This window comes from Dendrobates tinctorius, unplaced genomic scaffold, assembly GCF_039654945.1.
Source record: "Dendrobates tinctorius isolate UK_male_01 unplaced genomic scaffold, ASM3965494v1 ptg000165l, whole genome shotgun sequence".
NCBI classification, from domain to species: domain Eukaryota; kingdom Metazoa; phylum Chordata; class Amphibia; order Anura; family Dendrobatidae; genus Dendrobates; species Dendrobates tinctorius.
The window spans coordinates 18,426,893-18,449,854 of NW_027361832.1; the positions used below are offsets into that span (position 1 = coordinate 18,426,893).

At 42.4% G+C, this 22,962-nt stretch overlaps 1 protein-coding gene across 2 annotated transcripts in view; it reads right to left on the bottom strand.

Annotated features, from left to right (window-relative positions):
• Positions 1 to 3,845: 3,845 nt before the first annotated feature.
• The window catches only part of CPNE3 (copine 3), a 120,856-nt gene continuing 101,739 nt past the window's right edge, over positions 3,846 to 22,962 (bottom strand). For both annotated transcript variants that reach the window (XM_073550541.1, XM_073550542.1), the window contains exons 13-16: positions 20,517 to 20,568; positions 16,350 to 16,483; positions 14,989 to 15,225; positions 3,846 to 5,816 (exon numbers count right to left, since the gene is read on the bottom strand). In XM_073550541.1, coding sequence (XP_073406642.1) covers positions 5,706 to 5,816; positions 14,989 to 15,225; positions 16,350 to 16,483; positions 20,517 to 20,568 — 534 coding nt within the window. In that variant the 3' untranslated portion in view covers positions 3,846 to 5,705. The remainder of the gene's footprint in view (positions 5,817 to 14,988; positions 15,226 to 16,349; positions 16,484 to 20,516; positions 20,569 to 22,962) is intronic.

Consider the following 22,962-nt stretch of genomic DNA (forward strand, 5'->3'; position numbering starts at 1 on the left):
TAGAGGAGGCAGCTGTTGGATCACTGAGGACATCTTGTGGTCATTTATAGTTATAGGCAGTCTACAATCCCAGCAGTAATCTCTGTACGCCCAGCATATATGAGAAAAATATAACAAGCAGTTTCTCCAATGTGTGATCTTTCTCCATAAGTAAATCATGCATTCATTGCAAATATGGATACCCAAACAAGATTAGCTTTTTACTTTTCTAAGCGCATTTTTGCAATACCACCAAATATGCATTCACCTATTTATGAATCATGTCAGGCATGTAATCAAGAAAATTACAGCTGAAGATCTGTGTAACCCTAAAACAAAGTCCGGGGCATATTAAGGTTAAGACCATTGGACACACTAGGGAGAATTTTAGGAAGCATAATAGGCATTCACGGGGAACTTAGCTGTAGTACCTGAGAACGACCACTACACTGCTGATCGGTGGGGGTGCAGGATGGTGGATATTAACAACATTTCCTAAGAACAACCTATTGATTGAATCAAACTTTTTTTAGCAGCTTATATTATATAAAATCTTATTTTTTTAATTTTCATGCTACCATGTGTGTTATGACTGCAATATTTTGGTTTTTTTTAACAAAACACTGGTCATTCTGTAATGCTGTAGATAAGCCTCCGATGTAACCTGAAAGATAAGAAAAACAAGTTATATTATACTCACCAGGGGGGGGGCGGTCCGGTGGGCGTTGCGGTCTGGTCCGACGCCTCCCTTCTTCATGCGATGACGTCCTCTTCTCCCGTCCTGTAATGGCTCCGGCGCAAGCGCACTGCTCTGCCCTGTTGAGGGCAGAGCAGAGTCCTGCAGTGCGCAGGCGTCGGGAGAGGTCCGGGCGCCTGCGCACTGCAGAATTCTGCTCTGCCCTCAACAGGGCAGAGCAATACGCTTGCGCCGCAGCCATTACAGTACGGGAGAAGAGGACGTCATCGCATGAAGAAGGGAGGCGTCGGACCAGACCGCAACGCCCACCGGACCGGACCGCCCACCACGGTGAGTATAATATAAGGTGTTTTTCTTATCTTTCAGGTTACATCGGAGGCTTATCTACAGCATTACAGAATGCTGTAGATAAGCACTGGATGTCTATGCCAGCATCTGCAAGCCGAAAAAAAGGGTGACAGATTCCCTTTAAGCCTCTGGGATGAACCTAAATCCTCTCTCCTGGAGGTTTGGGGATAAGTCTCCCAAAACCTATGAAAGATAATGCATTTCTGGGCAGTCCTTGGGCAGCGGTTCTGGCGCCATCAGATCTACTACTCAGACTAAACACAATTCTGCTACCTATCTGCTAGTGGCTCTTCTATGTATCTCCCTTCCCATGCATGTTAGAATGACTTTAGACCCAGGCTGGCGCTTGCCCTGTTCTGGGGATCTCGGAAATATACATGATATACAACTAGGACGTATAGTATTTCCATAACTCCTTTATAAATTCCTAGCTGGCTGAACAAAGGACTCAGGCAGCATTGCTTGGATTCACAAGGGGTCTTCCTGTAGAAGGTCACATACTAGCTAGCTTGTGGGGGGGTGTGAACCCCTTTGTTTGAAGCTGGCCAGGTGACATGTTACCACAGCACATGCTAAAGGGGTTTTTACAATTCTATTCCAAATAGGATACAGATGATTGACATGGAATTAGGTCTCCAATATTCTTCACACTTTATTCCGAAGTGTGGACACTATTCAGTAAAATGATGGAACATGAATCTACAGTCAACTTACAATGCAAATGCATCTAAAACCAAAATGAAGGTAATGCATGTTAGGAAATACTACAGTAAGTAGCAGAGTTGTGCAAAATGATTGGCAGGATCTGGTACCGCAATCACATTAAAGGCCACCGAACCAGAACCTGGTCAATATCCTCCCATATGCCAGCATCCCCAATGCCTCTTCTGATCAGTAGGCCCAATGCAACATCATCTGTCCTTCATGCCGCAATGATGATGATGGGCTGAACCACATAACCAGAGGAGGAGTTGGAGAAGGCAGCAGGAGGTTTGTAGATCTCTGATCGAGTGGTCAGTAATCCATGGCCACAGGGCAAGGGTCATGCAAAACTCTTTGCTCCTCTCTATCAAGCTAGCAATAAGTAGGGGACAGATATAGAAGAATTTCGCTGAGGGATCAGGAATATAGCTGCAGGTTTGTTGTCTGTTACCATGAAAGCCTGAATAGGAAAACTTGTGTTTTTTGCTGTTGATTTTTTTTTTTTTTTTTTTTTTTTTTAAATAAAAGACCCATTGCAAAGTTACACAATTGTTTTTTTATTTTAGATACCTTGGTACAATGACAAAATAAAAATAAAACAGAATCAGCAAGAGTGGACGCAAACTTCGGCACTACCGCATTAGACATGGAGCATTTGTTTATCCCAAGGAAAACTATTGCAGGACTTTCAGTGTCATCCCATTTTTAATTTTAACAGGGTAACATCCATTGTGCTGTAGCATGATCTACTGAGCATCGTGCCATCCCACATGGCGGCATGTAACAGATACAATACATAAAGGGGTATAGAGATGTTGAGAGAATGGGCCACTGGGGTTTCCTTGTATGTGCCATCCGTTTCAGCTTCTGTTAGCTTCTTTCCTCAGGTCTCTGAGATTTCTGCTGCTTTTGCCTTCTGAATGACTTCTGCCTGGCATGGCGCCCACGTCCTGTTCATACAGCCCCATCATAAACATTCATCATCTTTATTGCTAAGCATTGGATGCCGATGCCTTCTCCAAGATCAAGGACCTTGTATCCTTCATTCACAAAGGAATATCATTATCCACACGTCGCCACGCCGGGCACTTCTCACCCATACATTCATTACAGGTAATGGACGACCTCAAGCCGTGACAAACACGTGTATCAGATAATACTAGGATGATGGACGCGTCAACGGGTGAAATATCCTAGGCCATTACGCTAATATATTAGCACTTTTTCCATATTAATAGGAACTGCTCCACTTTTAAGGAAAGGCACTTTAGAGGAAACAGGATTTTAAAGAATAGTGGCTCCAGACATATTTATCATCCATTATTGGTTAACATAACCGATGCAGGCATTTTATATCTCGTGCTGCAGCCAGCAATGTGCAAGGAAACAAAAAGCCTGAAAAGCCAAATGGGGCAATATTTTTAATGATGCAATAATAATAATAGAATTGAGACCCTGGAATGGTGGGAGAGTATAAAAGATGCATATACAATTGTCCAAATGGACAGAAAAAGAATGAAAATTTTTCAATCCTAAATAAAAATGATTAAAACATAATATTGCTATCTAATTGTGTAGAGTGTTCCTCCTCCTCCTGCTGCAGGAAAAGAGTTGCATCGATGGTGTGCCTGCCATACACATCACTCCAAAATGTTTCATCACCAGCATGGCTTCATCAGAGATATCCATTCCTGTACCCCTGATGAATCCGAATTGTGAGATTTTAACAATTGACGAATAGTGCTCGGAATTAGGCTATGTGCACATGGAGGTTTCGGAGCAGAAATCAAAGTTTTGGAGGAGTTGTGAGATTTCTGTAGGAAAATTTGGAGAGTTTCCACTCAATTTCTGCTCCAAAACCACCTCAAAAACTGTGCGCACAAAGCCTTTGACAGCAACACTTCAAAACCCAAGCATTACGAATCTTTCACTTTGGCAACATCACAATCAATTCCACATAATATCTCAGTTTTAATAATGTCAGTGGAAATGACGAAAGAAAAGTACATTTTTACTGTTCATATGGACAATTGAATATGCTAATTTTTAGTGACCACCCCCATTTCAAAAACGTATTTTTAGCCCAAAATACATGCAGTTAAGTAAAAAACAAAAACAATTGAGTCCATATCCTTTAATAATCGTATAACAAAATGCTACAAAGAAGATCAAAATTTAAAATCCTGCTCTGTTCAGTCCTGTTCAGAGTACTCCTTTAAAAGGAATTTATCAGCAGGCTTTGCTATATAATCCGAGAGCAACATGATGTAGGGGTAGACACCCTGATTCCATCGACGTGTCACTTGCTAATCTGCATGCTCATATTTTGATAAGAATCACTGTTTTACCTGCCGCAGATCTAGCAGCACTCTGAATGCTGAGCCCTGTATAACCCCGCCCTCATCATTGATTGGCAGCTTTTTGATTGCACTGTATATTGCAAGAAACCTGCTAATCAGTGGTGGGGAAGGGGCTACCCATAGCAGTTGCCTAGGAGGTATGAGACACCTAGTCCTGCAGTGATAATCTCCTGCTCATAAAACACTGATTTTACTGAAGCAGCTACATAGCTCAGTAAGTGACATCCCTGGAATCAGGGTTTAAGCCCCGACATGTTGCTTGCAGATTACATAGCAAAAACCTGGTGACATATTCCCTTTATAGCTAGTACCTATATCACAGTATGCCCTTTATCAGCTATAACTCTTTTCAACTAACTTACAATATAAATATATAAAAACATTACAATATTCCAGTAAAAATCTTAAAAGAAGAAGTGGGGAATCTAACATGCCAGTTTGCTAGCAGAATAAAAAGCAGCAAATTTTGGCACACGACTGCTGAAAAAAAAAAGAAGTTTGACTTTTCTCAATAGTATGCTACTCTCCATGTTCCTTTTTTTAAGTGGGTGATGCTTAGTGGAAGAGTGGGGCGATTCTGTAAAATTCCCCAAAACTCCAAACAGACCTCATATAAAAGTTAATTTCTCTACCCTTCGGTCTTATTCACAAGTCAGTAATTTCTCATACGCAAAAAACTATTGAGTTACATTAGTGTTTTTGATCCAATTTTCAGCAGAATTTGGTCAGTGTATCATTTTTTGCCATCAGTTTCACCAATTTTTCGCGTATGAAAAATAAAATATGACGGAGGCTTCTAAAGCTTCTCTTATCAAACAGTCTACGAAAAAAACGACTACACGTGGATGGCATCAATGCACTGTCCAATTTTTTCATGGACCCATACACTTGCATTGGCGAGATTGATCCATGACTCGGATTCGGATCAGACAAGTCTATGTTTTGGTGCAGACCACTCGGTAAACAAAAATACACGGACATGTGAACAACCCCATAGACAATAACAGGTACAAGGTCTAGCCATAAAAAACATGTACAGAACTTGTACGTGAAAAATTGACGCCTGGATTGGCCCCTACGTCTACTGCAATGCGTTTTTTTGGAGTTTTCGCTTTTCATAAACCTCATCTTTTACCTTGATATCGGATCATTATGATAAGTTGTAAATTGTGCTGCTCAGCAGACAGTAAGAGACAGTTCAAACTTATCCCCGAATTAAGAGGCGTCTCTTGGGTTTTCCATTTTCTGTTGGACTGTCTAGTTCAATATACGTTGAAATGATAAACCATGGGAGACGAATAAAGATCTGTCCAATTACAGTCCTATATTATACACCGTATTTCCCAGATGTAGTACAGATCCATCACCGAGCCTTACATATAATAAGCCTGTCACCGTGGATGACCTGGCAGCTCCAGGAAGGCACATAAGCTGTCATAAGAAAGGATAAAAACAAGTCTGCGATATTGTGACAGTCGGCAGATTTGGCAGATAGGTAAAACTTACAGGATAAGAGTTGTAACTTTCTGTGGCTTCTTAGCACATTACAATTTTATAATATACAGAACAGTATAATGGGACAATCTACATCACAGGTTAAGGTCAGGGTGGCGGCGCCTTCATTTTGCAGCGGGGTCATTTGGTGGTTTGAGTTTGTATGTACTAAAATAGGAGACGACTTGTTGTGGGACCTCGGCTAAGACGCTTTGTGCAAGGGCCTCCTTGGGAGCCTAAGGAAAGAGGACAAGAAAAATAAATATTACTTCCTGGAACCATTCACGTCAAGAAAAGCAATATAAAATATTATGATAATACAATATCTCGTAGCACTGAAAGGGACCAGTGCAAGGTCTGTAAGCACAGCTACAATTAGCATCCAGAAGGTGCTCGTCAAGCCATTCAGTGACCATGATGGTTGAGTTGCGATTATGTTTTTCCTTTTTAGACGCCGGCATACCTGCAAAAGGCCCTTCAGGAACGTCTTCTCCGACGCTGCTTTTGCATTGGCTTTCTTTTTTTAGTTTTATTTTTTCAACGCCATATATTAGACAGTGAGGCTTGAAGAACGGACCGGTCACTAATTTTAGCTGCTTCACGGCTTTTGAAGACTCAAGAGATTGATATAAGCTCAAAAGACAGAACCGTGTGCACACTAAGTGGTTTTGGCTGCAGTGTGTATGCTCGTTCTTTTTGGTGTTTTTTTCTAGCACTTTTTAAACAATTCCATATGAAATGTCATGTGCCCATACCCTAAGCTTGGAAAAATAAGTCACCACGTAGTGATCAGTTTTGGCGTCTGCAACCTCCACAATCATGAGAATGGAAGGGAAGTGTTGCCTTCAAAGTTTTCTACGTACAGCAGCACCCTGGCTACCTGCCATGTAAGGGAGAGCAGCACGGCCATAACTAAATGGAGCAGTGCTTAGGCTGGTTTCACATTTGCGTTTTTTTTCGCGGTAATTTAGCGCTAAATAGCGCATGCTTTTTTTTCCCTATACTTTGCATGGGATGCGCGTTTTACCGCGCATGCGTTTTTTTGCGGTATGCGCTCGGGCGCACAAAATGCAACTTGTTGCATTTTTTGTGCGTCCGATTTGCCTCAAAAAAACGCATGCGCGCGCAATGCGTTTTTTTACAGCAAGACACCCATTATAAGTCTATGGTGAGCATATGTGCGCATTGGCATGCTTATGTATGCGTTTTTTTGCACATGCGTTTTTTTTTTTTTACCATTAGTTTAGACAATGGAATTTAGGGGTTTGGGTAAAGTTAGGGTTAGTTAAGGGGGTTAAGGGTTAGGGTTAGGGTCAGGGTTAAGTATGGTTGGGTTAAGTATGGTTTGGTTAAGGGTTAGGGTCAGGGTCAGGGTTAGGGTCAAGGTTAAGTATGGTTTGGTTAAGGGTTAGGGTTAAGTATGGTTAGGGTCAGGGTTAGGGTCAGGGTTAGGGTTAAGTATGGTTTGGTTAAGGGTTAGGGTCAGGGTTAAGTATGGTTTGGTTAAGGGTTAGGGTTAGGGTCAGGGTTAGGGTTAGTAAAGTCATGGTTTGGGTTAGTGTGAGGGGCCACCTAATGTTGGAAAAAAACGCAAACGCGGTAAAAACGCACTAAAAATGCATACAAACGCATAAAAACGCTGCGTTTTTTTCATGCATGCTCATAAAAATGCTTGAAAAAAACGCAGCAGTTGTATGCTTTTGTATGCGTTTTTCAATGCGTTTTTTTTGCGGGAAAAACGCGCTGCAAAAAAAAGCAAGTGTGAAACAGGCCTTACACTGCATGCTTAGGGTGGTTTCACATTAGCGTTTCCAGCAGCAGCGTCGGCCTGCGCACAGCCGCCGTTAAGCGCTGCCCCCTGCCGTGCCTACTCCGGTAGCTCCGCCTAGGGGCGCATGACGCTGCATGCGACCCCTATCTTTAGCACTGTGGACGCAGGCCGTGCGCAGGTATCATAGAATCATAGAATCGTAGAGTTGGAAGGGACCTCCTGGGCCATCTGGTCCAACCCCCTGCTCAAAGCAGGATTCGCTAAATCATCCCAGTTAGATGTCTGTCCAGCCTCTGTTTGAAGACTTCCATTGAAGGAGAACTCACCACTTCTTGTGGCAGCCTGTTCCACTCATTGATCACTCTAACTGTCAAAAAGTTTTTTCTAATATCTAATCTGTGTCTCCTCCCATTCAGCTTCATCCCATTGCTTCTAGTCTTTCCTTGTGCAAATGAGAATAAAGTTGATCCTTCTACAATGTGACAGCCCTTTAGATATTTGTAGACAGCTATTAAGTCTCCTCTCAGTCTTCTCTTTTGCAAACTAAACATTCCCAAATCCTGCAACCTTTCCTCATAAGACAGGGTTTGCAGACCGGTCACCATTCTGGTCGCTCTTTTCTGAACTTGCTCCAGTTTGTTGATGTCTTTTTTAAAATGTGGTGCCCAAAATTGGACACAATATTCCAGATGAGGTCTGACCAAAGAGGAGTAGAGGGAAATAATTACTTCACGTGATCTAGACTGTATGCTTCTGTTAATACATCCTAGAATTGCATTTGCCTTTTTTGCTGCTGCATCACACTGTTGACTCATATTCAGTCTGTGATCTATTAGTATACCCAAGTCTTTTTCACATGTGCTGTCACTTAGCCCTATTCCTCCCATTCTGTATATGCTTTTTTCATTTTTATTGCCCAGATGTAGTACTTTGCATTTCTCCCTGTTAAAAACCATTCTGTTAGTTGCTGCCCACTTCTCCAGTTTATTTAAATCTTTTTGAATCCTCTCTCTCTCTTCTCTAGTATTAGCTATCCCTCCTAGCTTTGTGTCATCAGCAAATTTAATCAGTTTACCCTCAATTCCTTCATCTAAATCGTTGATAAAGATGTTGAACAATACAGGGCCCAGGACAGAGCCCTGTGGTACCCCACTTGAGACATTCTTCCAACTGGATGTGCAGCCATTTACGACCACTCTTTGGGTCCGATCACTAAGCCAGTTATGAATCCACCTAACAGTTGCCTTGTCCATTCCATACTTAGTCATTTTTTCAATAAGGATTGTATGAGAGACTTTGTCAAATGCTTTGCTGAAGTCAAGATATACTATATCTACAGCATTTCCTTGATCCACCCAATCAGTAATACCATCATAGAAGGAAATTAAATTAGTCTGACATGACTTATTAGTTACAAACCCATGCTGACTCTGTTTAATCACTTCATTCTTATCCAGGTATTGACATACATGTTGTTTAATAATTTGTTCAAAGATCTTTCCTGGTATAGAAGTCAGACTCACCGGCCTATAGTTGCCTGGGTCCACCTTCTTCCCCTTTTTGAAGATAGGAACAACATTTGCTCTTCTCCAGTCTTCTGGCACTTCTCCTGTTCTCCAAGAATTTTCAAAGATTATGGAGAGGGGTTCAAAAATTTCTTCTGCTATCTCCTTCAGTACTCTGGGGTGTAATTCATCTGGACCTGGAGACTTGAATACATTTAGGTTAGCTAAGTGTTTCCTCACTATCTTTCTGTTTATAGATATCCTGGATTCTTCTATTCCCTTAATAGGACAGTGAATAACAGTTGATGTTACATTTCCTTTCTGAGAGAAAACAGATGCAAAATAGGAATTTAAAAGTTCAGCCTTCTCAACATCCTGTCTTACCATTTCATCATTTTCATCCTGTAAAAATCCTATAGCATCTTTGACTTTTCTTTTACTTTTGACATATCCCCAAAATCCTTTATTATTGCTTTTGACATCTCTTGCAAGCCTCAATTCATTTTCAGCTTTAGATAATCTGATTTGTGCCTTGCAGGTTCTGCAGACAGCATTATATTCTTCTTTAGATATGCCTCCTTCTTTCCATTTTATAAACATTTTTTGCTTCCTTTTTAGCATGTGCTTAAGTTCTGTGTTCATCCATCCTGGTTTCCTTAAATGCTTCCTATTCTTCCCTCTTTTCGGAATTGTTAACAACTGTGCTTTGAGAATTTCATTTTTCAAGATTTCCCATCCTTCCTGGACATTTTTGTCTTAAGGATATCCAGCCATTGGATCCCTCCAATTCTCTTTCTGAATCCCTTAAAATCTGCCTTTCTGAAATCTAACCTTGACGTCTGAGTCTTCACAGGTCTTCCGCCTCTAGTTTTCCAAAATTCTAAAATAGCATGGTCGCTACCTCCTAGGGTCCCAGCCACTTTTACCTCCTCAACCATTTCCTCCCTGTTTATAAGGATTAGATCCAAGGTAGCAGTTCCCCTTGTTTTCTCCTTTACCTTTTGGAAGATAAAGTTGTCAGCAAGAGAGGATAAGAATTTCCTTGACCTGTTAGTTTTGCCTGAGAGAGATTCCCAACAAATGTCTGGATAGTTGAAATCTCCCATGACAACTATGTCATATTTTTTGGAGAACTTGGCCATTTGATGCATAAAGAGTTCATCCATATCTTCAGCTTGCACAGGCGGCCTGTAGTAAATGCCTACAATGGTGTCCTTTCCATTGTTCTGTCCTTGTATTCTTACCCAAACAGTTTCCACAGAACTCCCAGTCTCTGAAGCTTCAATCTCTGTGCAGATATACGCGTTTCTAACATACAATGCGACACCCCCTCCTCGTTTATCAAGTCTGTTTCTTGCAAATAAGTTGTATCCTTCTAGTCTTGTATTCCAATCATGTGTATTGTCCCACCAAGTTTCAGTGATTCCAATGACATCATATTTCCTTTCCTGTGTTAGTAGTTCCAATTCTCCTTGTTTGTTGCCCATGCTTTGTGCATTAGTATAGAAACATTTTAGTTTGTGATTGGTTTCTCTTTCTCCAATATTTTTTTTAATTAGATTCTTTTGTCTTTGTTCTTCCTTTCCACTTCTAATAGCAGAGTTCTCAGTAGCATTTGTCAGGTGTATGGCTTTTTCTGGTCTTTTGCTTCCCTTCCCATGTTGTTCTAGTTTAAAGCTCTCCTTACAAGTGTAGCAAGGCGACTTCCAAATACCTGCTTTCCAGTCTTCGTAAGGTGCACCCCATCTCTAGCAAGTAGTCCATCGTATAAGTAGTTCACTCCGTGATCCAGAAATCCAAATCGTTGCTGACGGCACCATCGACGTAGCCAGTTGTTCACCTGCAGAATCTTATTCCACCTCCTTGTTCCATGGCCATCCACTGGGAGGATGGAAGAGAAGACCACCTGCGCTCCCAGTTCTTTCACTTTCTTGCCTAAGTCTTCAAAGTCTCTGCAGATGGTTTCCAGGTCGTTTCTTGCGGTGTCATTTGTCCCCACATGTAGTAGCAGGAATGGGTAGTCATCTGTAGGTCTGAAGAGTCCTGATATCCTGTCAGACACATCTTTAATTTTTGCACCTGGAAGACAGCACATTTCTCTTGAAGTTATATCCGGTCTGCAGATAGCGGCCTCTGTTCCTCTCAACAGGGAATCCCCCATGACCACCACTCTCCGTTTCTTCTTCACAACATTTTTCTTTCTCCATCCAGGAGGACTCTGAAGGCGTACAAGGTTGCTGTTTGTTGGCAAAGTCTTATCCTGATGTATTTCTTCATCGTTTTCCTGCGTGAGAGCCTGGTACTGGTTTCTGAGCAGTATGGGTGCTGACTGCCTCCTGATCCTCCTGCTTCTCTGGGTCACATGTCTCCAATCCTCTGTTTCTTCAGGTGCACTTCGAATTTCTTCTCTTTCTGTAACATGAAGAGATAATTCTGCTCTGTCCAAGAACTCTTCACCTTCCTTAATGATCTTCAACGTAGCTAACCTCTCTTCGAGATTTTGCAACTTTTCCTCCAACAGGGTCACAAGCTTGCATTTGTGGCATGTGAAGTTTGGCTTTTCCACTGGTAAATCTGTGAACATGTAGCAAGAAATGCAGCTCACCAAATGGCTCCTGGCCTCTTCCATCTTGAGATTTCTTAAAAAGATGAAAGATGAGCCAAAATTCCATTTCCTCTTTTCAGCTGCAACGGCCAAAACCCAGTGATCGTTGAGCTCGCGGAGACTCTTCACTTATCCCAGAAGGCACTGGGAATATGCAAATGATCTCCTCAAGACTCTTCCCCTGGTTTCTCCGATTTCCTCTTTTCAGCTGCAACGGCCAAAACCCAGTGATCGTTGAGCTCGCGGAGACTCTTCACTTATCCCAGAAGGCACTGGGAATATGCAAATGATCTCCTCAAGACTCTTCCCCTGGTTTCTCCGATTTCCTCTTTTCAGCTGCAACGTTCAAAACCCAGTGATCGTTGAGCTCGCGGAGACTCTTCACTTATCCCAGAAGGCACTGGGAATATGCAAATGATCTCCTCAAGACTCTTCCCCTGGTATGCGTTTGGCAGAGCATGTGTCCTTTTGATGGTGCGCCGACCAGTGCCAAACGCAACCTGTTGCAATTTGGTGCGCTCGGCGCACCATCAAAAGGACGCATGCGCCGCCAAACGCATGCCTGCACACGGCCTGCATCCCCAGTGCTGGAAACGCTAATGTGAAACCACCCTTACACCGCCGCAAACTGGGAGCACTGCAGTGCATGGAACTTAAATTGTAGAGTCACAGAGTTGGAGAAGATCCCACACCCACCACAAAATAATGCGTATATTAGTATGGTGGAAAGTTCTGAAACGTTATTATTACAATTAAGCTTTGTGTATGAAGGCAGATATGTGCAGATACCGATAGGCACTGGATTCCTCATGGCCCAGGTCTATAGGGAAGGATGCATTCATATGAATTGCTCGTTCCAGATTATCGGACGGTCTGAACAGACCGGCAAACGCAAGAGAAACAAGCAAAACCCTCATTTGGTGGGCGAAATTGTTTTTAAGCTGGCTTTAAAATCATTGTTACGGGCAGCACATTATCCTGCGTAAACAGGAGAAGCGCTGCCGAGAAAATTGTATTCTATGGGAAGAGTGTTATCATATTAATGATCGTCTTGTGTGAATGGAAGAGCACTTTTTGTTTATATAAACGGGTCATTAATCGACCACAATTGGCTTACATGTTGCAAGTCGTAGGTTGTTTAATCGCTGCTAATGGCAAATGTTAGCCCAGGTTAAATCATCATTTGTCTTTTGCCAACATGACATTTTGGGGATTTTGGTATGTATTCTGGCTTTGTATAATATCACAGTTGTAGGAAGCTGTGATATAGCAGGTATAAAAGTGTAAGGGACCTTTTTGAACCCCTGTATGCTTCCAAATTCATTCAGAGGAGTTTTCTTGGCTTCTAAAAGTAGACGATGGCACCTGAATCCGTGTGAAGGTTCTGCTGATGATGCCAGAAAAACTCAGAAATATATAATACAAACATTAAATAAGAATTATTTTGCCAACAACCCTGTGCTGCACCGTCATTTTTGATGCTACCGGGGTTTGCTGTAGGTAGCATCACCAACGCAATGTAAAAGGACTACAGTTCCCATAATTCCTTTCCAATCTGACAGCATCTACCTATTAGCAAGTACATGGTAGTACTGTAATAACTGCATTCCCACATCACACAGATCCGCTGCTGATACATTCTCCTGCCCAGCATGTGAAACAGGATCCTTCATGCCAGAAAGGGAGACACAGGAAATAGAAGGCATGTGCCATAATTTAGGGAAAGGGGAGATAACTATGTGTTCAGAGAATCAGATGTCACACAGATACAGTGGGGAAAAAAAGTATTTAGTCAGTCAGCAATAGTGCAAGTTCCACCACTTAAAAAGATGAGAGGCGTCTGTAATTTACATCATAGGTAGACCTCAACTATGGGAGACAAACTGAGAAAAAAAAATCCAGAAAATCACATTGTCTGGTTTTTTTTTTTCATTTTATTTGCATATTATGGTGGAAAATAAGTATTTGGTCAGAAACAAGCAATCAAGATTTCTGGCTCTCACAGACCTGTAACTTCTTCTTTAAGAGTCTCCTCTTTCCTCCACTCATTACCTGTAGTAATGGCACCTGTTTAAACTTGTTATCAGTATAAAAAGACACCTGTGCACACCCTCAAACAGTCTGACTCCAAACTCCACTATGGTGAAGACCAAAGAGCTGTCAAAGGACACCAGAAACAAAATTGTAGCCCTGCACCAGGCTGGGAAGACTGAATCTGCAATAGCCAACCAGCTTGGAGTGAAGAAATCAACTGTGGGAGCAATAATTAGAAAATGGAAGACATACAAGACCACTGATAATCTCCCTCGATCTGGTGCTCCACGCAAAATCCCACCCCGTGGGGTCAGAATGATCACAAGAACGGTGAGCAAAAATCCCAGAACCACGCGGGGGGACCTAGTGAATGAACTGCAGAGAGCTGGGACCAATGTAACAATGCCTACCATAAGTAACACACTACGCCACCATGGACTCAGATCCTGCAGTGCCAGACGTATCCCACTGCTTAAGCCTGTACATGTCCGGGCCCGTCTGAAGTTTGCTAGAGAGCATTTGGATGATCCAGAGGAGTTTTGGGAGAATATCCTATGGTCTGATGAAACCAAACTGGAACTGTTTGGTAGAAACACAACTTGTCGTGTTTGGAGGAAAAAGAATACTGAGTTGCATCCATCAAACACCATACCTACTGTAAAGCATGGTGGTGGAAACATCATGCTTTGGGGCTGTTTCTCTGCAAAGGGGCCAGGACGACTGATCCGGGTACATGAAAGAATGAATGGGGCCATGTATCGTGAGATTTTGAGTGCAAACCTCCTTCCATCAGCAAGGGCATTAAAGATGAAACGTGGCTGGGTCTTTCAACATGACAATGATCCAAAGCACACCGCCAGGGCAACGAAGGAGTGGCTTCGTAAGAAGCATTTCAAGGTCCTGGAGTGGCCTAGCCAGTCTCCAGATCTCAACCCTATAGAAAACCTTTGGAGGGAGTTGAAAGTCCATGTTGCCAAGCGAAAAGCCAAAAACATCACTGCTCTAGAGGAGATCTGCATGGAGGAATGGGCCAACATACCAACAACAGTGTGTGGCAACCTTGTGAAGACTTACAGAAAACGTTTGACCTCTGTCATTGCCAACAAAGGATATATCACAAAGTATTGAGATGAAATTTTGTTTCTGACCAAATACTTATTTTCCACCATAATATGCAAATAAAATGAAAAAAAAACAGACAATGTGATTTTCTGGATTTTTTTTTTCTCATTTTGTCTCCCATAGTTGAGGTCTACCTATGATGTAAATTACAGACGCCTCTCATCTTTTTAAGTGGTGGAACTTGCACTATTGCTGACTGACTAAATACTTTTTTTCCTCACTGTACCAGGTTGAAAGAAGAAAAGGTTTTGGTACTGTGTTAGCCAGTTGACAAAAGATTGCTCTCAGTGGGAATACAGCGGCATCCAGAAACCATGAGCATGCTAACAATTTAGCCTTAACGTGATTATACATTTAGGCAATAGACAAACCTGTGCAAACTTCCTGAAAGGCACAAATTGTACGATGTCTCTTATAGCCATCTCTCCAGTAGGTGATCGTAGCCCTCCGTTGTCTCCATCCAAAAATTCCATGGCACTAAAGTCCGCACCACCAACACCAATTATGATGATAGACATTGGGAGTTTGGCAGCGTTTACGATGGCGTGCCGAGTCTGATCAAGATCCGTTATCACCCCATCAGTTATAATCATGAGCACAAAGTATTGCTGTGAAATACAGAATGTCAGATTTACACATGTGAAATACAGTTCTCCTGGATGCACCGAGACACGAGAGACAAGTAATAAGTATGAGAAATAAATGCGGTGCCTGCAAAAAACAACGGTATATATTAAAATGCAGGACTGAGCAATCAAGCCATAGGAAACCGGGTGCTCCCATGACAAAATGCACATGTGGTCCTGTAAAATCCAACGTTTTTATTCAATATAACATTAAAATTGGCTGCAGGGAGGGAAAGAGCACATGGGACGGACAAGGGTCCCTCCCTGCTGCCAATTTTAATGTTATATTGAATAAAGACGTTGGATTTTACAGGACAAGTAATCAGTATGAGAATACAGGTATTAGTGTGAGAATTAGCACAAGGGACCAGCTATCAAATATTGGGAAACATTTGGAGACTTATCTAAGACGTAACAAAATAACAACAAAAAAATATATATAATTTTGGGTTAAATTGGGTAAATAGGCAAAGGCCTTGAATAAAGAAAATAAAGACTGTTGATCTTTATATACTGGATTTCTTGTGTGAGGTTATAGAGGCCAAACACTTTGAATTTGGAAACTGTATCCAATATAAGGTTAGGCTATGTTCACACTTCCATTTGGACTTTACATTTCTGTGTTCCGTTTTGAGGAACAGTCAAATGGATTAATGTCCAAGATGGATTTGTTGCATAACTAGTCTAAATGAAAGCAGAGGGACCCCCACTGATTATTATCCGTGTCTGAGTTATGTTATGTGTCAGAACGTAAGAAAAAAAGCATCATCCAGAACTTTTTTTGTCCTAAATACTAATGACGGACACATAACAGAACACAGACAGCATAGTGATCAGTAGGGACCTTCTGTTACTGTTTACATCAGTTAGGCCAGTGTTACACTGGAATGCGAGAAACTCGCATGAATCTCTCACCTCAATACCTGGCACTGGGGCCGGCACCGGAGTGTGCGTCTGCATGACACCTGCTTTACACTCAATATACTTACGGGCCAGGGCAAAGCGACATGGGAGATTATGGACATTAGTGAGAGGTCTGAGAATAGAAATGACAGGACTGACAATACAAGACTGAGAGGGCTGCATGTTCCCTGCACCACACTTACAGAGGCGGTCTGTTGTTGGGCAGCAGCTGCAGCAAATCTGGCCACGTGATTGATGATTGGAGAAAAGTTGGTGGGCCCATATAGTTTTACTTGAGGGAGGCATTTACGATATGCATCTACAATGCCCTCAATACCTGCAATCATAGGAGAGATGAAGTGTGAACATAATATTGTACGAAGACACTACACAATTAAAGATTACCGGTGGTTTCAGACACCATGGCAGTTTTTTTACGTCAGTTTTTTTACCAAAACGAGAATTGGATTCAAAAGAAATGGGAAATTAAAAATCAGGACTTCTTCCAGCTAGATCCACTTCAGGCTTAGGCTCCAAAAACTGCAGCGCTAATCTAAGACTGAACAACAATAAGACAATAACAACAACAACCTCTCCTCCTTTGGCATCAAAAGACCTCGCCCTATCCTGGATCTCCTCATACCTTTCCAACCGCACATTCAGCGTCTCCCACACTACCTCCTCATCCCACTCTCTCTCTGGAGTCCCCCAAGGCTCTGTTCTAGGACCCCTACTCTTCTCAATCTATACACTTGGCCTGGGGCAACTCAAAGTCCCATAGAGTCCAGTACCACCTTTATGCTGATGACACTCAGATCTACAGTGCTGTGCAAATTAATTGGGACAAAGCATTTTTTTAAGTAAAATTGTAAGTTGGTTACCAGTCAGTGATTCAAACCAGGCACTCACACCTGTTCAATGCAGTTAAAACTGGTTTGAAGCACTGACTGGTAACCAACTTACGATTTTACTTAAATAAAATGCTTTGTCCCAATTAATTTGCACAGCACTGTACCTCTCTGGCCCAGACGTCACCTCTCTGCTGTCCAGAATCCCGGAGTGTCTATAAGCCATATCCTACTTCTTCTCTTCTCGCTTCCTCAAACTCAGTGTGGACAAATCTGAAATCATCTTTCCTCCATCTCACAGATCTTCCTTACCTGACCTATCTACCACAATTAACAACATCACGCTTTCCCCTGTACCAGAAGTCCGCTGCCTCGGAATAACTCTTGACTCTGCCCTGTCCTTCAAACCGCATCCAAGCTCTTTCCACCTCCTGTCGCTTCCAGCTCAAAAATATTTCCAGAATTTGTTCTTTCCTCAACCCTCAAATCTACTAAAATGCTTGTGCATGCCCTCATTATCTCCCTCCTTGACTACTGAAACGTCCTTTTCTGTGGCCTACCTTCTAACACTCTCACACCTCTCCAATCCATCCTTAATTGCCCGACTAATTCATCTTCCTCCTCGCTACTCCTCCGCTTCTCCCCTCTGCAAATATTTTCTCTGGCTCCCATTCCTTCAGCGTATCCAGTTTAAATTAATACTGACCTACAAGGCCATCTGCAACCTGTCTCCTCCATATATCTCTGAACTAATCAATACCTTCCCTCACGTACTCTCCAATCCTCTTAAGACCTCCTTCTCTCATCCACACTTATTCGTTCCTCACCCAACCGCCTCCAAGACTTCTCCCAAATATCCCCCATCCTCTGGAATTCTTTGCCCCAACACATCCAACTATCAACCACATTTGAATCTTTCAGATGGAACCTGAAAACTCACCTCTTCAGGAAAGCCTACAGCCTGCAATGATCCCCGCTGCCTCTTCACCAATGGAGCTAGCACCTCTCTAACACTGGAGCTGCCACAACCCCCCAACCTACTGTCTCCTTCCCCACCATCCTGTAGAATGTAAGCCTGCAATGGCAGGGTCCTCTCCCCTCTGTATTAGTCTGTGATTGTTAGTTTGTTTACTGTAAGTGATATCTGTAATTTGTATGAAACCCCTTCTCATGTACAGCACCATGGAATCAATGGTGCTATATAAATAATCATTATCATCAACCACCAACAGAAGCGGAGAGGAACCGGAACGGAAACACTCCAAATCCTACTCCAAATTTCAAAAACCCTCAAAAACTTGAAAGCATTGCTCAGTTTCTGCTTTAAAAAAAAAAAAAAACAAAACTCATCAAAAAGACTACACATAGCTACAATAATTAGTTACTATAATCCTGTAACAGACGTTGATGCATAGATCACACCGGCTCCTTCAGTCTAGGGGTGAAATCCACAGTGAAAATCTGTGGCATTTCCCTAGTGTAGAGTGCATGCTACTAATAGGAGAATCCGCAGCATCAAAGTTTTTCTGCACTGATTTTCATCTGTTAGATGAGGATAAGATTTTCAAAACAACCATCTATGCACAATTAGGGGGAATTTATCACCGTCTGGCTGAAGCTTAGCAAAAAGTGAAGACCAACAACCGAGACAACTCTATACGAGGCAGAAAGTGGATAAAGCTGCAGCTGAAATCTTCGCCATCTCACATAGCTGGCAAAGAATTACATTTCTTTTGGGTCAAAACCAGTACATGAAACTCCAGTCTTGATAAATTCCCCACATCATGCCGTAAACCGCTGTGGATTATTGGCATGGGATCAACACCACAAAAACCTGTGTTTAAATGTCAGAGATTTCACCCCTTTATTTCTGTGTGCTTACTGTGGATTTCACCCTATTGATATGTAGGGAAGGTGACCTGACGGACGGACTTGTCTGTAGGAAGAAGGGACGGTTTGTGCACTGTGATGTTTGTAATGACAGAAGGGAAACAGCTGGGGAATATGGAAAAGGAGTGCAGTACCTTAGCTTGACCACAAGCTGGCAGGGGGGAGCGTGGCGCGCGAGTACAGGACTTGACAGCAGTTTATGGCTTTAGAAACCGCTTAGTCATGGGGGGCGGGGAGACAGGAACCCAGGAGGGAAATTCCCGAGGGAGGGGATAAATAGGACAGGATGGGGTTCCAGAGGGTTCTAGTCCTGGGAGGAGCTCAGGAGGAGAAGAGACAGTGAAGGAGAAGAGACAGCAGTGGAGAGCTCGACCAGGGGACTGAGGAGAGAAGGCAGTCAGGGGGGTGGCCCCGACACGAAGAACCGCAGAACAGACGAGGCCCCGGGGGTACCAATTGGACGACGACCTCGGACTGGTGAAGCGCTGGCGGTAGATAGGCCTAGGGCAGCCCCAGTGAAAGAGCCATGAGGAGCGTCACTACGACAGAGGGAAGGTGCAGGAACCCGGGCCTGGATACGGAGAGCTGTGAAGGTGCTGCGGTGTATGGCTACGGTCGTCAGGAGGACGGCCAATAAACTCGGACCTGTTGTACCCGAAAATCTGCCTCCGTCTCGTCTCTGTGTCGTCTGTGCGCGGTAAGCAGTGGACCACCCCCCATCCGGGCCATTACCACAGATATAAAAATGGAGAAAATGACATGTGATCATGCCCATGATGTTATTTTTATGCCACACGTGGACTGCGCCAATTCATGAAGTTGAATAAACAAAAATAAGTCCATCTAGTACAAAGGAGATAAACCTAACAAAGTACGGAGCCTTAAAAACAGCCACAAGACACATTCAGGATGTGGAGAGTCAGAGGGTGGTATATATACAGTATATCCCTTGACTGCCACACGTGCCTAGACTCATGTGTGCACACAGCAAAACAGCACAGTGCCACCATCACGGGGTCACCTCATGGTGGGGCAGGGCCCTCTGTGCACAACCCGAAGATTTATTATCCATGGAAAGGCAACTGGGAAAGATGAATTTTTCTTTCCGCGGCACCTTGAGGCCTCACATCAGGAATGCCATGTGTGCTAACAGTTAGACCTCATTTGCTTCAGTTTTTTTTTCATGTACGATGAAAAACAGAACACGTTTCATCAGTGATTTTGGTCTGAATGTGCTCAGAGTTTCATCACTTTTTTATACGTGAAAAAAAAAAAAACGCTTTTCCAACTTCTCTGTCCATAAAAATCGGACTGCACTCGGAAGAAGTGAATGCGGTCCGATTTTTTTCACTGACTAGTAGACTTCCATTGCCGATTTGGATCCGACACTCGGATAACCATCGGACATGACTGAGATTTTGCATGAACCAGTCAGTATGATTAAAATCACGCACATGTAAATGACGCCATTCACTATTCTAGGTATGAGTGCTATCCGTGAAAAACACCGATCGCACTCATTCAGACATCAGTTTTTTTGCGTACTAGTCCTAAGGCATCATTTATCAAGTTCAACCATTCTCCTGCAATGTGAGTATTCCAACATAAAACCCTGACTGCATAAACACTTACCAGCACAAAATGGGTTGGATGGGTTAAAATTTATCGGGAATTCATGTGAAACCTACAACAGAAAGAATATAGATAAATAAAAAACTGAGGATGATAGATTAGCATGCATTGCTTCATACAGCTTTAGAGACGTAACAAGTTTTATAGTTTGAGGTTAAACTACACTTTAAAAAAAAGCTTTTAATACGTAATATTGACATATGAAAAGTTTTGATAAGAGGCATGTGGACGCTAAGACACACCGATCACTAAAATGAAGGGTCAGAAGAGCTCACATGTCAATTCAGCCAAAGAAATCCAGTCTCTCACAATGTGTGAAAATTAATAGAAAATAAACAGGTTTTTTAAAAGGGCTGTCCACTTTTGGGGGGGAGGAAAGTACCCCAAGGCATGTCGTTGGGGCTAATAATCACTTTTACAGTTAGGTGTTATTACTATACATTGCTGGCTTCAGAACGAGGTAACTCAGAATCCGTCAGTAAGTACGCTATGATGTCAGACAGGGAGACTGTAACCTTTTTTAAATCTTTCCTTTCTCAGTCTCCTCTCAGTTGATTTATTACCACAGACCATGGCAAAGCTGAGAAACAAAAGAGCCGGCAAATGAGAAGGGTGCAAACATTTTTGAAAGCAAGCCAATGGTAAAAACGATTTTTGGCCCAAAATACATTTAAGTAGTGAAAAATAAATTGTTCAGAAAGGTGGACAACGCCTATTAAGAGATAAAAAAAGAAGAAGCTGCATAAGAGAAGAGTCAGATGGCCGTATAACACGGACGATAGTTGCATCGCAATGCTCGGACTGGCTGTTGGCTGCCCCAACCCGAGTGTGACAGCATGTATAACTATGCAGCCGTCACGCTCGGGCTGGCAGAGCCAATGGCCAGTGCGTGCAATGTGCTGCCATCTGACTCTTCCCTAAGGGCTCACACTCATCGGCATAAATAAAATCAGTCCGATGTCCCCGAGAAGTAGGACGAGTGTCATGCGAGTACAGTGCGATTTTTCTCACCTAGCATCCGTATGACATGCATTTTTAACATCAGCTTTTATATACAGTAATTCTGTAATTTCATGCTAGTATACTAATAAAAAAGCAATCTTGGATAGATACCGTGGGGAATATAAGTATTTGATGCACTGCCGATTTTGCAAGTTTTCCCACCTACAAAGAATGGAGAGGTCTGTAATTGTTATCGTAGGTACACTTCAACTGTGAGAGACAGGATCTAAAAAACAGAAAATCACCTTGTACGATTTTTAAATAATTAAAATGCATTTTATTGCATGAAATATGCATTTGATTCCTGACCAACCAGCAAGAATTCTGAGTCTCACAGACCTGTTAGCTTTGTCGGTGGGAAAACTTGCAAAATCGGCAGTGATAAATCGTCAGTTAGATAAATAGCGCTGACATTAGTAAGGTCACCGGAGTTCATTGCTCCCATCGTGAGAATTTTCATCGGCTCTGAATACCAGTGACACAGGGATTATCTGTGGACAGGTGAGGAATATGGGGTTTTAGTATTTGAATTTTTACATTTATAAATGGGTAAAAGAGGGTTGGGAAGTTTTTATTCCAAATAAAGGTCTGTGTCTTTATTACATTTGACTATGGGGTTAGTAATGGGGGGTGTCTTATGGATGCTTCTCCATTACTAACTCCTGGGCTTGATGTCAAAGCTGACAGGGCAAGTGGGAAGAGCAGAGGCTAAGCGCCAGAACTAGCGCATCTAATGGATGCTTCTTTCTGGGGGCAGCTGAGGGCTGATGTTCTTAGCCTGGGAAGGGGCCCCTTCCTATGCCATTAATATTAGCCCTCCGCTGTCTTCCTAGCTTTTTCTGGCTATTAATTATGGGGTAGCCCCGTGTCTTTTTTTATAGGGGGGGGGGGGGGGTCACCCCTTGTTGATAACCAGTAAAGACTAAGCATGCAGCTGTGAGTTGATATTAATAGCCTGGGAAGTTCCATGTTTATTACCCCCTTCCCAGACTATAAACTTCAGCCCCCAGCTGTCTGCTTTCCCTCAACTGGTTAAGAAAAGTTAGGGGAACCGAATGTCATTTTCTTCTTTTAGTTATTTATTTTTTAACTAAATACATGTACATTAAACTATACATGCACAGCACTAATTATACAGGCCCCTGACATATGTATATATCTATTCTATTCTGATGTTGTGAGCTTACTGTACTTGGCTGATAACATTTCGAGTTTCCTATGAGATGGGTGCGTAAAAATTGAACACCACATGCATGGTCCGTGTGCCATGCGATATTTTTTTTTATTCTCGCACCCTTTGACTTGTATTCGAGAGTCTCATCTGATAACAGGCTGTGAGTGGCTGCATGTTTTTTACTCTTATTTTTCTCAGCTTGATGAGACTGAGAAAAAAATCAAACAAATAAAAAAAAAATAATAATAAAAAAAAAAGCACAAATTAGCA